Genomic DNA, 15,207 nt, shown 5'->3' on the forward strand with positions numbered 1-15,207 from the left:
GCGGGGCGGAAGCGGGGCGGAAGCCGGGCCAGCGGGCAGCACTGCGGGGCGGAAGCCGGGCCGAGGGCAGCACTGCGGGCGGAAGCCGGGCCGGAAGCCGGGCCAAGAGGCAGCACTGCGGGGCGGAAGCCGGGCCGGAAGCCGGGCCAAGGGGCAGCACTGCGGGGCGGAAGTGACTCTCTCGAGCCGGAAAGCGGAGGGACGGCGCCGGGACGCGTCTCGTCTCCCCACCCGGGGGCGGGGCCTGTATGTAAATTAGTCGCTCCGCCCCGCCTTTGAACGCTCCGCCCTCGCGCCGCCGCGCAGGCCAATGAGCTGCGCCTCTCCGCCGATAGGCCGCGGAGCGGGGGGCGGGGCATCGCGGAGCAGCCACCGACGGGCAGCGGCGAGGGTCAGTGCGGGGGCGGGGGCGCTGGGCGCGCGGGGACCCCGACCTCCAGCACCCCCCCCCACGCTGTAGGGGCCCCGAGGCGCTGGGGGGGGGGGGGGAGGGGTTGGCGTCGGCCCTGGTGCATCATGGGAGCGGTTGCCGGGGGCTTCCTGGTGCATCATGGGAGTGGCTGGTGGGGGCCCCAGTGCATCATGGGAGCGGCTGCCAGGGGCTTCCTGGTGCATCATGGGAGCGGCTGGTGGGGGCGTCCTGGTGCATCATGGGAGCGGCTGGTGGGGGCCCCAGTGTATCATGGGTGTGGCTGGCGGGGGGCGTCCTGGTGCATCGTGGGAGCGGCTGGCAGGGGTGCCCCGGTGCATCGTGGGATCCGTGGGCGGGCTCCCCCAGGTGCGGTAGGGTCGGTGTCTGCCCAGGGGTATCATGGGAGCGGTTGGCGGTGGGGCCAGGGCGGTGGGGTTGGCATCGGCCCCAGTGCATCGTGGGAGCGGTTGGGGGCTGTCCTGGTGAATGCTGGGGAAGGCTGGCGGGACTGGCCACTGTTGTGGGGCAGCGTGGGATTGGCTGGCGCACCCGGGGGCATTATGGGATGGCGGTTCCTCGGCTGAGATTGGCTGGGGGCCAGGTGCAATGAAGGCCGGCGGTTGACCTAGGCCCTGGGGCATTGTGGGTAGAGCAGGTGCATTGTGGGATTGGCAGGGTCCCTTGCACCCCAGGGGCCCTGGGGCATTCTGGGCTCTCCCCAGCCAGGCTGCATTGTGGGAGAAGCTGGGGGCTGCCCCAGTGCATTGTGGGTGCTGGTGAAAGGCTTCCCTAGGGGATTGTGGGTACTTTCCGGGGGCGGGGGGGGAGCTAAGCAGCCCCTGGGAGTCAGGGCTCTGTCTGTTCCCTCGGGCAGGACCCACAGCACCAGCGACCAGACCCGGGGCAGCGCCGGGGGCTCGCCCCGGAACAGCCCCCCCAGGAGGCTCCCTGCCTGTAGGCGTTTAGCCCTGCTCCTGGCTCCGGTTCTGGGCTGGCCGGCACTAACCCCCCGCCATGCTCGTCCTGCCCCCCGCCCTCACCGAGGAAGAGGAGGCCCTGCAGAAGAAGTTCGCTAAGCTGAAGAAGAAGGTCAGAGCCCATAACCCCCCCTCGGCAGGCGGGATACCGGGCTAGATGGGCCCGGAGGGTTGGGCTTTGCTAGGGGCGGGGAGGGGGGGAATGCGGGGCCTGGATAGAGATGGGGAGCAGGAATGTGGGGCTCATGAGGCATGGGGAGGAGAATGCGGGGCCCGTGGGGAAGGGGGGCAGGAATGCGGGGCCCGTGGGGAAGGGGGGCAGGAATGCGGGGCCCATGAGGCATGGGGAGGGGAATGTGGGGCAGGAATGTGGGGCCCATGAGGCATGGGGAGGGGAATGTGGGACCCGGGGGGCAGGAATGTGGGGCCCATGAGGCGTGGGGAGGGGAATGCGGGGCCCATGGGGAAGGGGGGCAGGAATGTAGGGCCCATGAGGTGCGGGGAGGGGAATGGGGGGGCAGGGAGTGCAGGGCCGATGAGGCATGGGGAGGGGAATGTGGGGCCCATGGGGCGTGGGGAGGGGAATGCGGGGCCGTGGGGTGAAGGGGGGAGGGGGAACTGCCCCCGACTGACTCTTTTCCATTTTGACCCCCAGAAAAAGGCTCTCCTGGCTCTGAAGAAGCAACAGACTTCGACCAGCCAGGCCAGCCAGGGAGGCATTAAACGCTGTGAGCCCGGACGCCTGGCTTCTCCCTAGCTCTAGGGGGGTGGGGGCTGGGGTTCAGAGCGGGGTCACGGGGCGGTCGCTGGGAGCCCGGACGCCTGGGTTCTCTCCCCAGCACTGGGAGGGGAGTGGGGGCTGGTGGTTACAGCGGGGAGCCTGGACGCCTGGGTTCTCTCCCCAGCACTGGGAGGGGAGTGGGGGCTGGTGGTTACAGCGGGGAGCCCGGACGCCTGGGTCCTATCCCTGCCCCTCCCCCCAGCCATCTCAGACCAGCCGGTGGTGGACACGGCCACGGCCACGGAGCAGGCCAAGATGCTGGTGAAGACGGGAGCCATCAGCGCCATCAAGGCGGAGAACAAGAACTGCGGGTTCAAGCGCTCGCGGACGCTGGAGGGGAAGCTGAAGGTGAGTGGAGGAGGGGCAGGGGGCGCCATGGGGCGGACACCCCCCGGACACCCCTTCACTCTGTGTCTCTCCCTAGGACCCTGAGAAAGGACCAGCCCCAACCTTCCAGCCGTTCCAGCGCAGCCTGTCGGCCGATGACGAGTGTCAGGAGGTACCCGGATGCCTGGGTTCTCTGGGGGAGGAGTGGGGTCTGGTGGGTTAGAGCAGGGGGGCTGGGAGCCAGGACTCCTGGGTTCTATCCCAGCTCTGGGAGGGGAGTGGGGTCTGGGGGGTTAGAGCAGGGGGGCTGGGAGCCAGGACCCCTGGGTTCTCTCTCCAGCTCTGGGAGGGGAGTGGGGTCTGGTGGGTTAGAGCAGTGCGGGCTGGGAGCCAGGACTCCTGGGTTCTATCCCAGCTCTGGGAGGGGAGTTCTATCTGGGGGGTTAGAGCAGGGGGGCTGGGAGCCAGGACTCCTGGGTTCTGTCCCAGCTTTGGGAGAGGAGTTGTGAACAGATGGGGCAGGGGGTGAAGGGGAGTCCCGGGTTGACACCTGCCGCAGGGGCGGTTGGAATGCTGAGCCGTGGCCCGGACGCCGGGGTTCCCAGCGCGACTCGGTGGGGTGGGCTGCGCTGCGCTCACAGGGGATGACGTTCTCTTCTGTTCGCTCCAGTCCCGGCGCCCCCAGCGGAAATCCCTCTACGAGAGGTGAGTGGACGTGAGACCCTCCTGTGACGGGTTGGGCCCCGAGTGCCCCTCGCATAACTGCCCCGAGTGCCCCTCCCGTGACAGGCCCGGGCCCCAAGCACCCTACCCATAACTGCCCCAGGCCCCCAAACACCCCTCCCGTAACTGCCCTGAGCGCCCCTCCCGTGATGGGCCCGGGCCCCAAGTGTCCCTCCCGTAACTGCCCTGAGTGCCCCTCCTGAGACGGCGGGCCCCCGAGCACCCCTTGCGTAACTGCCCTGGGCCCCCCAATGCTCCTCCTCTAACTGCCCCGAGCGCCCCTCCTGAGACAGGCCAGGCCCCCAAGCGCCCTCGCATAACTGCCCTAGGCCCCCGAGCGCTCCCGCGTATTGGCCCGGCTGGGGCAGATCCCCAGTGACTGCCGTAACCCCGGCATGCGATCCTGCCCCGCCGCAGCTTCGTGAGCTCCAGCGAGCGCCTGCGGGACCCCGAGAAGGAGCCAGAGGATGAGAGGGACCCCGAGAAGGAGCCGGAGCGCGGCGAGGGGCTGCGCACCTTCGAGTGGGACTACGACCGGGAGCAGAGCCGGGAGCGGAGCCGGGAGAGGGACCGCGAGAGGGACCGGGACCGGGAGCGGGACAGCAGCTTCCGCCGTACGGCACCACAGGGGGCTGGGAGCCCGGACGCCTGGGTTCTCTCCCTGGCTCTGGGAGGAGAGTTGGGGTCTCGTGGGTTGGAGCAGGCGGGGCTGGGAGCCCGGACTCCTGGGTTCTCTCCCTGGCTCTGGGAGGGGAGTTGGGGTCTAGTGGGTTGGAGCGTGGGGGGCTGGGAGCCCGGACTCCTGGGTTCTGCTCTCCCCGGCGGCTCTGACCCCGACTCCCGCAGGGTCGGACTCGTTCCCGGACCGGCGGGCCCCGCGCAAGGGGAACACGGTTTACGTCTACGGCACCGACATGACCCAGAGCCTGCTGCGCGGAGCCTTCTCCCCCTTCGGCACCATCATCGACCTCTCCATGGACAACCCCCGCAAGTGAGGGCGGGGCCAGGGGCGGGGCTTCAGCTGAGGGGTGGGGCAGAGGGGGGACCTGAGTTGGAAGGTGGGCGTGGCTATGGCAAGTGGGTGGGACTGGAAGGAAAAAGGGGAGGAGCTAGGACATGGCGAAGGCACAGAGGGGCAGAGCTAAAGGAGGGATGGGCTTCAGAGGAGGAATGGGTGGGGCTGGAAAGAATGGGGAGGAGTTAAAGGGGGCGGGGCTGTGGCAGGGGGTGGGGCCAGTGACTCCCCTTTCACATCTCGCCCCCCAGTTGCGCCTTCGTCACGTATGAGAAGATGGAGTCAGCGGATCAGGCCATCGCTGAGGTACGGCCCCCCTGGCCTGGCAACGCTGCTGGCTCTGGGGCAGGGTGGGGGCTGGTTACCCAGGGACCCCTCGCCTGTCACTGAAATGCGGCTGGCTCTGGGGCGGGGCGGGGGCTGGTTCCCCGGGGACCCCTCGCCCGGCACTAGGATGCGGCTGGCTCTGGGGTGGGGCTGGTTACCCAGGGACCCCTCACCCATCACTGATATGCGGCTGGCTCTGGGGCGGGGCGGGGGCTGGTTCCCCAGGGACCCCTCGCCCGGCGCTGGGATGGGGTGGGGCTGGTTACCCGGGGACCCCTCACCTGTCACTGATATGCGGCCGGCTCTGGGGCGGGCCGGGGGCTCGTTCCCCAGGGACCCCTCGCCCGGCGCTGGGATGCGGCTGGCTCTGGGGTGGGGCTGGTTACCCGGGGACCCCTCAGCCTTCACTGATATGTGGCTGGCTCTGGGGCGGGGCAGGTTCCCTGGAGACCCCTCGCCCGGCGCTGGGATGCGGCTGGCTCTGGGGTGGGGCAGGGCAGGTTCCCCGGGGACCCTTCGCCCGGCGCGGTGGGCTCGGCCAGGGGCAGAGGGGCTGGGCTCTGAGCCGTGCCCCCTTCTCCCCACAGCTCAACGGGGCCGTGGTTGAGGACGTGCAGCTGAAAGTCAGCATCGCGCGCAAACAGCCCATGCTGGACGCGGCCACCGGGAAATCGGTCTGGGGATCTCTGGGTAAGCGGGCCGCCCGGTCGCCTGGGTCCACTCCCTGCTCGGGGTGGGGGAGGGGGTGTGGTGGGTTAGAGTGGGGGGGGGGAGCCCGGACGCCTGGGTTCTCTCCCCAGCTCTGGGAGAGGCGGGGGAGGAGTTGTGGTGGGTTAGAGCAGGGGTGCTGGGAACCCAGACGCCTGGGTTCTCTCCCCAGCTCGGGGAGGGGAGGGGAGTCTAGTGGTTGGGAGCAGGGATGCCTGGGTTCTAACCCAGCGGGGTGTGTGTTTGGGAGGGTGGGGGGGACTGTCTCCCCAGCCAGCCCTAACCCCCCCCCCCATCCCTCCCCCAGCCGTGAAGAACAGCGCGAAGGGCTCCCACCGGGACAAGCGCTCGCAAGTGGTCTATAACGAGGACCTGTTCTGATCCCGACGCGGGGGGGGGGCTCGTTAGCACCTTAATAAACTCACTGAAACTGCACCCACCTGAGTCTGCCTTCCCCAGGGAGAGCCCCCTGCTGCCCCCCGCCCCGCTCCCCACAGCACAGCCCCCTGCTGCCCCCCACCCCACTCCCCTCAGCACAGCCCCTGACTGCCCGGGCAGAGCCCCCTGCTGCCCCCCGCCCCGCTCCCCACAGCACAGCCCCCTGCTGCCCCCCACCCCACTCCCCTCAGCACAGCCCCTGACTGCCCGGGCAGAGCCCCCTGCTGCCCCCCGCCCCGTCCCCCCACCCCATAGCACAGCCCCCTGCTGCCCCCCGTCCCGTCCCCCCACCCCACTCCCCACAGCACAGCCCCTGACTGCCCGGGGAGAGCCCCCTGCTGCCCCCAGCCCCGCTCCCCACAGCACAGTCCCTGACTGCCCGGGCAGAGCCCCCTGCTGCCCCCCGCCCTGCTCCCCACAGCACAGCCCCCTGCTGCCCCCCGCCCCGTCCCCCCACCCCATTCCCCACAGCACAGCCCCTGACTGCCCGGGCAGAGCCCCCTGCTGCCCCCGCCCCACAGCACAGCCCCCCCAGTCATGGGACGAGTTCTCTCTTTTCATGGGCCTCCCAGCCGGGCCATCCAGCAGGGCTGGGAACCGAACCTTTATTTACAGGGACGTGGGGGGGGCTCCTGTCCCTCCATGAGGGGCAGCCGGCAGGTGGGGGCTGGGGACAGGCTGGGGTCCCCGCGGGCCCCTTCAGATGAAGCCCAGCCCCTCCTCGGCCAGCTTCTCCCGCAGCCAGGGCAGCACGGTGAAGAGGTTCAGGTGGAAGTCGCGGGCGTAGGCCGGGGCCTTGCGCTTGGGCGGCTTGCAGACGTCGAACACCCCCCAGCTGATCACGCCCACCTGGGGAGGGAAGGGGGCAGTCAGGGGCGGCCATTTCTGTAGGACCCACCAGAACCCCAGGGACAGCTCCCCCAACTGGCAGAAGGCAAGGACTGAGAAGGGGGGGCCTGTCCCGTCTAGGGGGTGTCGGCTCCCACCCGGCCCCAGGGCGGGGACTGGCTCGCTCAGGGGGGCGGGGAATGGGGCACGGGGCCTGTCCCCTCTAGGGGGCGCCGGCTCCCCTAGGGCAGGGATGGGGGGGCAGCTCTCACCTGGAAGAAGCGTTTGCCCTTGGGGATGATGAGGGGGCCTCCAGAGTCGCCTGCGGGAGGAAGAAGATGGTTAGAGGGAGCGGAGGGGGAGCAGGGAGGTCGTGGCGGGGAGCTGGGGGATCCCTGCTGCTGGCCAGGGGTTGACAGTTGGAGCTGGAGAGATCCTAGCCCGGGGGGATGTGAAGATCTGGGGGGTGGCTGGGAGAGATTTGGGGGCTCTGGGGGAAGCCCGGGGTGGGGGGTCTGTGAGGATCCAGAGGGTGGCTGGGGGAGATTCGGGGGCCCCTGGGGGAGAATCCCAACCTGGGGCCAGTGGGGATCCGGGGGCTGGCTGGGGGAGATTCGGGGGCCCCTGGGGGAGAATCCCAACCTGGGGCCAGTGGGGATCCGGGGGCTGGCTGGGGGAGATTTGGGGGCCCCTGGGGGAGAATCCCAACCTGGGGCCAGTGGGGATCCGGGGGCTGGCTGTGGGAGATTCAGGGGCCCCTGGGGGGAATCCCAACCTGGGGCCAGTGGGAATCCGGGGGCTGGCTGGGGGAGATTCGGGGGCCCCTGGGGGGGATCCCCACCCGGGGGCGGCAGGAACCCGGGGGGCAGCGCTCACCCTTGCAGGTGTTGGGGTCCACGACGGGGTCGATCCCCCCGGTGCAGAGGAATCGGGGCGTCACCACCTGCTTCACGTCCGTCACGTTGACGTAGATCGGCGCCTTCTTCGCGTCGGCTTCGCAGGCTGATCTCTGGGGGCAGAGGGAGGCTCAGCACCGCGGGGCCCCCCCCACACCCCCGGGGGCTCCCACCACCCCCAGACACCCCCGGGGGCGCCCCCGCCCGGCACGGGGCACCCCACTGAGCCCGCCCCGCAGCTCCCTGGGCCTGCGGGGGTCAGCCCGGCTGAGGGGGGCGGGGCAGGGGGCCTGTCCCCTCTCGGGGGCGCCGGCTCCCACCCGCCCCGGACGCCGGGGTCCCTCACCTTGACACCGTTCTTGATGTTCACGTGTTTCCGCTCCAGCTTCTTCCTCTCCTCGTGCACGAAGAGCGCCGGGATCTCGCCCACCGTCAGCAGCAGCCGCTCTGGGGACCCCGCGAGACTCAGGGCCGCGGGGCGGGAGGGAGGGGCACCCGCGGCGCTGGGGGGGCAGGGGGCTGCGGCTTGGGAATGAGGGGCACCGGCAGGGGGCTGCGGGGCAGGAGTGAGGGGCACCGGCAGCTCTGGGAGTGGGGGCAGGGGGCCGCGGGGCGGGAGCGAGGGGCACTGGGGGGGCAGGAGGCAGCGGGGGGCCGCGGGGCGGCCGCGAGGGGCACTGGGGGGGCAGGAGGCCGCGGGGCACTGGGGGGGCTGCGGGATGGGCACGAGGGGCACCGGAGGGGGCAGGAGGCCACGGGGCGGGCGCGAGGGGCACTGGGGGGGCCGCGGGGTGGGCGCGAGGGGCACCGGGGGGTCAGGAGGGTGGGAGCGAGGTGCACCGGGGGGTCAGGGGGCCGCGGGAGCGAGGGGCACCGGGGGCTCAGGGGGCCGCGGGGCGGGAGCGAGGGGCACCGGGGTGGCCGCAGGGTGGGAGCAAGGGGCACTGGGGGGGCAGGGGGCCACGGGGCGGGCACAAGGGGCACCGGGGCGCAGGGGGCCGCGGGGCGGGAGTGAGGGGCACCGGGGGGCAGGGGGCCGCGGGGTGGGCGCGAGGGGCCCCTGGGGGGCCGCGGGGTGGGCGCAAGGGGCACCGGGGGGGCAGGAGGCCGCGAGGTGGGAGCGAGGGTCACGGGGGGGGCCGTGGGGCAGGAGCGAGGGGCACCGGGGGGCGGGAGCGAGGGGCACCGGGGGGGCAGGAGGTCGCGGGGCGGGAGCGAGGGGCACCGGGGGGGCCGCGGGGGGGCCTCTCTTACTGTGGTCGTTGCAGGTGGTCTGCGGGTGGGCTTTGCGCAGGGCGCGGGTGGTGCCCTCGGTGCAGGGCAGGCAGATGGGCCTGTGGGGGGCAGCAGAGGGTCAGCGGGCAGCTGGGGGGCCGGCAGGGGAGGGGCCCTGGGACCCCCACTCACCGGGCGTCGAAGGAGAACTTGACCTTTTGGGTGAGTTTCAGCAGGGCCACGTCGTAGTCGTAGAACTCGGGGATCCCGGCCCCCTGGAGCTTCCCGATGTTGTACTCGGGGTGACTCCAGAGCCCGGCCACCCTGTTCACCGAGGTCGCCTTCCCTGGGGGAGAACCCAGGCGTCTGGCTCTGTCCCCAGCTCGCACCCCCCACCCCGTCCCCTCCCTGAGCCAGGAGAGAACCCAGGCGTCCGGCTCTGTCCCTAGCTCGCACCCCCCGCCCCGTCCCCTCCCCAAGCCAGGAGAGAACCCAGGCATCCGGCTCCATCCCCAGCTTGCACCCCTCCCCAAGCCAGGAGAGAACCCAGGCATCCGGCTCCGTCCCCAGTTCGCACCCCCCGCCCCCTCCCCTCCCCGAGCCAGGAGAGAACCCAGGCGTCCGGCTCCGTCCCCAGCTCGCACCCCCCGCCCCGTCCCCTCCCCGAGCCAGGAGAGAACCCAGGCGTCTGGCTCTGTCCCCAGCTCGCACCCCCCACCCCGTCCCCTCCCTGAGCCAGGAGAGAACCCAGGCGTCTGGCTCTGTCCCCAGCTCGCACCCCCCACCCCGTCCCCTCCCCAAGCCAGGAGAGAACCCAGGCATCCGGCTCCATCCCCAGCTTGCACCCCTCCCCAAGCCAGGAGAGAACCCAGGCATCCGGCTCCGTCCCCAGTTCGCACCCCCCGCCCCCTCCCCTCCCCGAGCCAGGAGAGAACCCAGGCGTCCGGCTCCGTCCCCTCCCCGAGCCAGGAGAGAACCCAGGCGTCCGGCTCCGTCCCCAGCTCGCACCCCCCGCCCCGTCCCCTCCCCGAGCCAGGAGAGAACCCAGGCGTCCGGCTCCATCCCCAGCTCGCACCCCTCCCCGAGCCAGGAGAGAACCCAGGCATCCGGCTCACCCACGTCCACGGTGATCCAGTGGGCTTCGTCGTCGATGTTGAAGCAGTGGGCGGCCGTGAGGACGAAGTACTCGGAGACCAGGGCCCCCTTGCAGGACTCCAGCCCCTTCCCGGGGCGCTGTGGAGGGGTGGGGGGGGTGAGGGTGCCGCATGGGGGGAGACCGGCCCCGGGGGTGGGGGGGGGCCGAGGCAGACAGGTAGTGGGCGAAGCCTGACTCAGAGACCCCGGCATGAGAAGGCGGCTCCCCCACCCGGCTGGTGCCCCATTACCCCAAACCCCGGCCCCCCAGAAACCCTCCCTCCTCCCGTGACCTTCCCAGCCCACCCCCTTCGCCTCCAGCTCCCTCTTCCCCCAGAGCCTCGAGGCCCACATGCCCCCCCACCCCGTACCCCTGTGCCCCACCCCCTGCCCCCCCACCCAGCACCCCTGTGCCCCACCCCCAGCTCCCCCACATGCCCCCCCACCCCGTACCCCTGTGCCCCACCCCCAGCTCCCCCACATGCCCACCCACCCAGCACCCCTGTGCCCCACACGCCCTCCCGCCCCCAGGCCCCCTGCGCCCCATACCCTGAGCCCCCCATTCCCCACACCCCCTCCCACCCAGCACGCCACCCCCAGCTCCCACCCTGCCCCCCGTGCCCCCCCCCCACTCACGGCGATTTTGATGCTGACGTGCCAGGGGTTTTTCTGGTGGTCCTCGGCCTTCTCGAACTCCCAGCCCAGCCCGCACATGCTCAGCGTCTCGCTCTCGTCTGGGGGGAGACAGAGTCAGGACGCCTGGGTTCTCTCCCAGCCCGGGGCGGGGAGTGGGGTCTAGTGCCCAGAGCGGGGATGAGGTGCCTGATGCCGGGGTTCCCAGAGGGGGTGGGGGGCTGGGAACCGGACGCCGGGGTTCCCCGGGAGAGAGGGGGGGCGGGGAGCCGGACACCGGGGTCCCGGGGGATGGGAGAGAGGGGGGGCGGGGAGCCGGACGCCGGGGTTCCCCGGGAGAGGGGGGGGCGGGGAGCCGGACACCGGGGTCCCGGGAGATGGGAGAGAGGGGGGGCGGGGAGCCGGACGCCGGGGTTCCCCGGAGAGAGGGGGGGCGGGGAGCCGGGGGCCCCGGGGTACCGATCATGTCGTGGAAGGCCTTCTGCAGGTCCTTGATGTCCCGCATGTGGAAGACGTGAGTCTCGCCGCTCTTCTTGGAGGCCAGCTCCGCGATGTTCACCTGATTCACCAGGGCCCCGATCCCGAACACGTAGATATCTGGGGCGGGGGGTGTGAGCCGGGCTGGCGGAGACCCATGGAGCCCCTCGCCGACCCCCCCGCTGACCCCACGGCCCTCCCCCCATGGAGCCCCCCCCAGAGCCCCCCACCAACCTCACATCCCTCCCCTATGGCCTTCCCCACCCACATGGACCTGCCCCCAGAGTCCCCCATGGACCCCACCTGCCGACCCCATGTCTCTTCCCCCATGGACTTCCCCCCCCCAGAGCCCTCCACAGACCCGCATCCCGACCCAACCCCTATGGACCTCCTCCCCCATGGAGCCCCACATTGACCCCACCCCTATGGATCTACCCTTCGCAGCCCCTCATGGACCCTCAATGGTCTGCCCCACTCCCGCAGCCCCCCAGGCCCTGGCCCCCCTCACCCAGGTAGTCCTCGCGGGGGTTGCGGCTGTCCCGGCCGATGCTCAGAAGCTCCCGGATCTGCCCCACCACCGGCACTGGGGAGCCCCCCATGTTGGTGTTCCCTGGGGGGGAGGGGAGAGTGAGGGGGGAGGGGACTCAGAGGATGGGGGTTGGGCACCGGTGGGGGCTGTGGGTGGGGTGGGGGGCTCTGGTCGAGAGGCTGAGGGGCTGCCTGGAGCCAGGGAGTTTCGGGGGATAGGGGCTTCAGCGGGGCTGGGCAGGGCATAGGGAACTATAGAGGTGTTCGGGGGTACAGGGGCTCTGGGGGGTTCAGAGGGGTTTGGGGGTACAGAGCGGTTGGGGGGTCTCACCGTTGGTCATGAGGATCAGCACATGGTGGGTGGAGTTGGGGTACGGGGGTGTGACGAAGTGGGACTGTTCTTAATGTTTCCTCTGAATCGTGTGGGGGTGCCTCAGTTTCCCCTAGGCAGTTCTTCAGTCTCTAGGGGGTGGGGTAAGGGGGTATGATCACTGCAGAGCCCTAGAGGGCAGGTGTGTGCAGGGGTCTGGACACAGAGAATGGCCGACACCCTGTTTCCTGGCCACTGATGGCCTGGCCCTTCCCCCCTGCAAGGGGGGAGCTGAAGGGCTGGAGAACAAAGGGATCCGGTGACCTCCTGGCCCGGGAAAGGGACAAAGCCCAGAGGAGGGGGGGCTGGAGGGAGGTGGCAGTTTGGGGCTGGCTGGGACATGGAGTGAAGGGCAGACGGGGTTGTCTGGCTCCCTGCCCCCCAAAATGGACCCGGCTGAGGGGTCCTGTTCTCTGCACCTACAAGCTCTGTGTTAGACCATGTCCCTGTCGTCTAATAAACCTTCTGTTTCCCCGGCTGGCTGAGAGTCCCGTCTGACTGCGGAGTTGGGGGGCAGGGCCCTCTGGCCCCCCCAGGTGGACTCGGTGTGGGAAGTGCCCGGAGGGGCAGAGGAGGCTGGAGGCTCCGAGGTCAGACCCAGGAAGGTGGAGCCGGGGGAGCTGTGTGCCCTGGGGACAGGCTGTGCCCAGAGAGGGGGCTCCCCCGGAGTCCTGCCCGGCTTCGTAGGGAGCAGGTCTAGAGCATCCCCCGGGGACCCCGTGACAGGCAGTGTTCAGGGGTACAGGAGTTTGGGGGTCTCACCATCAGTCATGAGGATCTGCACGTGGCAGGTGGAGTTGGGGCACGGGGGTGTTCAGGGGTATGGGGGTGTGACGATGTGACGCAGCAGGGAGGGGGGAGTGTTGACCTGGGAATGTGCCCTGGGGACGGGAGACCTGAGAGCCTGTCACCTGAGCCAGGAGGGGGAGGGGGAGGTGACACCTCTGCCCAGGAATGTGGATGGAGGCTGCAGCAGGGAACCTGGTCGGTGGGTTTAGTTTCAGGTTTGGGCTGGGTGGAGGAACACAGGGAACCCCAGGGCTGGGGTCTAAGCTCCCTGCTCCCCCAGAAGGACTTCACTGAGGGGTCCTGGGTGTACCCACAAGCTCTGTTTTGGACTGTGTTCCTGTTGTCCAATAAACCTTCTGTTTTACTGGCTGGCTGAGAGTCTCAGTGAATCCCAGGAAGAGGGGTGCAGGGCCTGGACTCCCCCACACTCCGTGACAACTGGTGGCAGTGGTGGGATCTACTGCACCCCGTGAACGGCGCTTCCTGCAGTAAGTGACTGGGGAACAGTAAAACGAAGGGGGATTGACGGGGACCAGGCGTGCTGAAGATTCAGAGAGAGACGGTTTCAGGGGGCGGTTAACCCCTGGGAGTGTGTCACCAGAGAGAAGGACTTTTGCAGTAACAGGGTCCCCCGGGGGATTGCAGCGAGCGGTCCCAGGGGCGGAGGAGTCTGCAGCTCGACCCTGGCAAAGAGGTGGTGACCTCAAGAAGGACTGGCACACTAGGGGCTTTTCCTGGAAACCGTGGACAGCTGCCCGGCCTGCGAGTGGCCAGCCGGGAGATGTACGCTAAACGCCTTAAGAGCGACCTGGTGGAGCTGTGCAGGCAGAGGGGGCTGCGCGTCGGGAGGTCCACCAAGGAACAGCTGATTGCCCAGCTGGAGGAGAGGGATCGCTTGGATGACCCGATCCCTGTCCCTGAGGGAAGCCGCCCGGCGGACGCAGCGTGGGCCCTGGGGCCTGACCAGGCTGGGAGGGGTCAGACTGCTGCCCAGGACACCCCGAGACCCTTCCTACCTATGCCTGGGGGAGGGGTTGTGGGAAGCCCAGCGAATACCGAGGGCCCCCTGACCCCAGCAGCCAGCAGGGTATCCTCCCAGCGGAGCTCCCCATCCCTGGAGCGGATGCGGCTGGAATGGGAGAGGGAGAGGAAAATGAGGGAGCTGGAGGATCATGAAAAACAACGTCAACATGAGGAGAAACAACGTCAACATGAGCAGGCGGAGAAGGAGAAACAACGTCAACATGAGCAGGAGGAGAAGGAGAGGGAGCGTCAGGAGAAGGAGAGGGAGCGTCAGGAGAAGGAGAGGGAACGTCAGGAGAAGGAGAGGGAGCGTCAGGAGAAGGAGAGGGAACGTCAACATGAGCAGCAGGAGAAGGAGAAACAAAGACAGCATGAACTGGAGCTGGCCAGGCTGAGGAGCAGTGGGGCCCCGGCTGCGGTGAGTGAGGGGGGACCCAAGACTGCAAGGAGCTTTGATAAGTGCTTCCTGGCCCAGCGGAAGGAGGGGGAGGACATGGATAGCTTCCTGACGGCCTTTGAGAATGCCTGCGAGCTGCACAGGGTTGACCCTGCAGACAGGCTCCAGTTCCTCACCCCCTTACTGGACCCCAAAGCCGTGGAGGTCTACAGCCGGATGACAGGGGCAGAGGCAGGGGACTATGAACTGTTCAAACAGGCCCTGCTCCGTGAGTTTGGGCTGACCCCCGAGATGTACCGGAGAAGGTTCCGGAGTCAGCGTAAAACGCCTGAGGTCACCTACCTACAACTGGTCAACAGGATGCAGGGATATGCCCGCAAGTGGACAGCGGGGGCCCAAACTAAAGAGGACCTGCTTGACCTGTTTGTACTGGAGCACCTGTATGAACAGTGCCCTTCCGACCTGAGGCTGTGGCTGGTGGACAAAAAGCTCGCGAACCCCCAGCATGCAGGGCAGCTGGCCGACGAGTTTGTGAACAGTCGGTCAGGGGGTAGCCGGGAGGAGTCCCAAAAGAACAGGCCCCCCCCGATGCAGCGAGAGAGTCACCATGGGGCCTCCCAGCGGGGAAATAGGGAGAACCCCCTCCAAAGGGGAACGCCTGGTGTCGGGCCCCTCCGACCCGTTCGAGGGGACCAACGTGACCTGAGCTGCTATCACTGTGGCCAGAGAGGCCACGTACGGGCCCAGTGCCCCGGGCTCAGGGACAAACTGAGCAGACCCAACCTACCCAGGGTTAACTGGGTAGGGACTCAGCTGGACGAGGGGCAGGCGACCCAGGAAAGGGGGGCTACCAGTTTGCCACCTGCTCAGGAGGGAAGAGTACCCCCAGCCAGCCCCGCCAGAGGGCTGGAGGCTCTGGACTCAGGGTGCTCGGTTTACAGGGTGGGTGCGGGGCTGTCCCTCCGGAGAGAGTGCCTTGTTCCCCTGGAGGTGGATGGGAGGAAGGTCAATGGATACTGGGATACGGGCGCGGAGGTGACGCTGGCCCGGCCCGAGGTGGTGGCCCCAGATCGGGTGGTGCCCAACACCTACCTGACCCTGACGGGGGTGGGCGGGACCCCATTTAAGGTGCCCGTGGCAAGGGTACACCTGAAATGGGGGACCAAGGAGGGCCCCAAGGATGTGGGGGTACACCACCATTTGCCCACT

The 15,207-nt window shown here is 69.4% G+C and overlaps 3 protein-coding genes across 4 annotated transcripts in view; 2 read left to right on the forward strand and 1 right to left on the reverse strand.

The window, feature by feature from the left end:
• Positions 1–234: 234 nt before the first annotated feature.
• Positions 235–5,705, forward strand: NELFE (negative elongation factor complex member E). 2 transcript variants are annotated; one of them, XM_074970861.1, is made up of 11 exons: positions 235–391; positions 1,287–1,501; positions 2,045–2,117; positions 2,373–2,518; positions 2,595–2,669; positions 3,168–3,202; positions 3,638–3,834; positions 4,067–4,211; positions 4,487–4,541; positions 5,150–5,252; positions 5,578–5,705. In XM_074970861.1, the coding sequence occupies exons 2-11, from the start codon at positions 1,427–1,429 to the stop codon at positions 5,649–5,651; spliced, it is 978 nt and encodes a 325-aa protein (XP_074826962.1). In that variant the 5' UTR covers positions 235–391; positions 1,287–1,426; the 3' UTR covers positions 5,652–5,705. The 2 variants fall into 2 exon arrangements, with proteins under 2 accessions (XP_074826962.1, XP_074826963.1); XM_074970862.1 differs by lacking the exon at positions 235–391 and adding an exon at positions 641–778.
• Positions 5,706–6,266: 561 nt separating this feature from the next.
• Positions 6,267–15,207, reverse strand: part of CFB (complement factor B) — a 32,302-nt gene continuing 23,361 nt past the window's right edge. The window contains exons 29-38 of the mRNA XM_074970736.1: positions 11,400–11,501; positions 10,874–11,011; positions 10,418–10,515; positions 9,763–9,880; positions 8,840–8,993; positions 8,687–8,766; positions 7,779–7,879; positions 7,413–7,545; positions 6,809–6,858; positions 6,267–6,557 (exon numbers count right to left, since the gene is read on the reverse strand). Of these exons, the coding sequence (XP_074826837.1) occupies positions 6,408–6,557; positions 6,809–6,858; positions 7,413–7,545; positions 7,779–7,879; positions 8,687–8,766; positions 8,840–8,993; positions 9,763–9,880; positions 10,418–10,515; positions 10,874–11,011; positions 11,400–11,501 (1,124 nt within the window). The 3' untranslated portion in view covers positions 6,267–6,407. The remainder of the gene's footprint in view (positions 6,558–6,808; positions 6,859–7,412; positions 7,546–7,778; positions 7,880–8,686; positions 8,767–8,839; positions 8,994–9,762; positions 9,881–10,417; positions 10,516–10,873; positions 11,012–11,399; positions 11,502–15,207) is intronic.
• On the forward strand, positions 13,323–14,622 carry LOC141998800 (uncharacterized; the record flags this gene model as incomplete). Its single annotated transcript, XM_074971781.1, has 1 exon — positions 13,323–14,622. A coding segment is annotated over exon 1 (1,263 nt), but the record flags the coding sequence as incomplete, so codon positions are not given.

Source organism: Natator depressus, chromosome 14 (genome assembly GCF_965152275.1).
Source record: "Natator depressus isolate rNatDep1 chromosome 14, rNatDep2.hap1, whole genome shotgun sequence".
NCBI classification, from domain to species: domain Eukaryota; kingdom Metazoa; phylum Chordata; order Testudines; family Cheloniidae; genus Natator; species Natator depressus.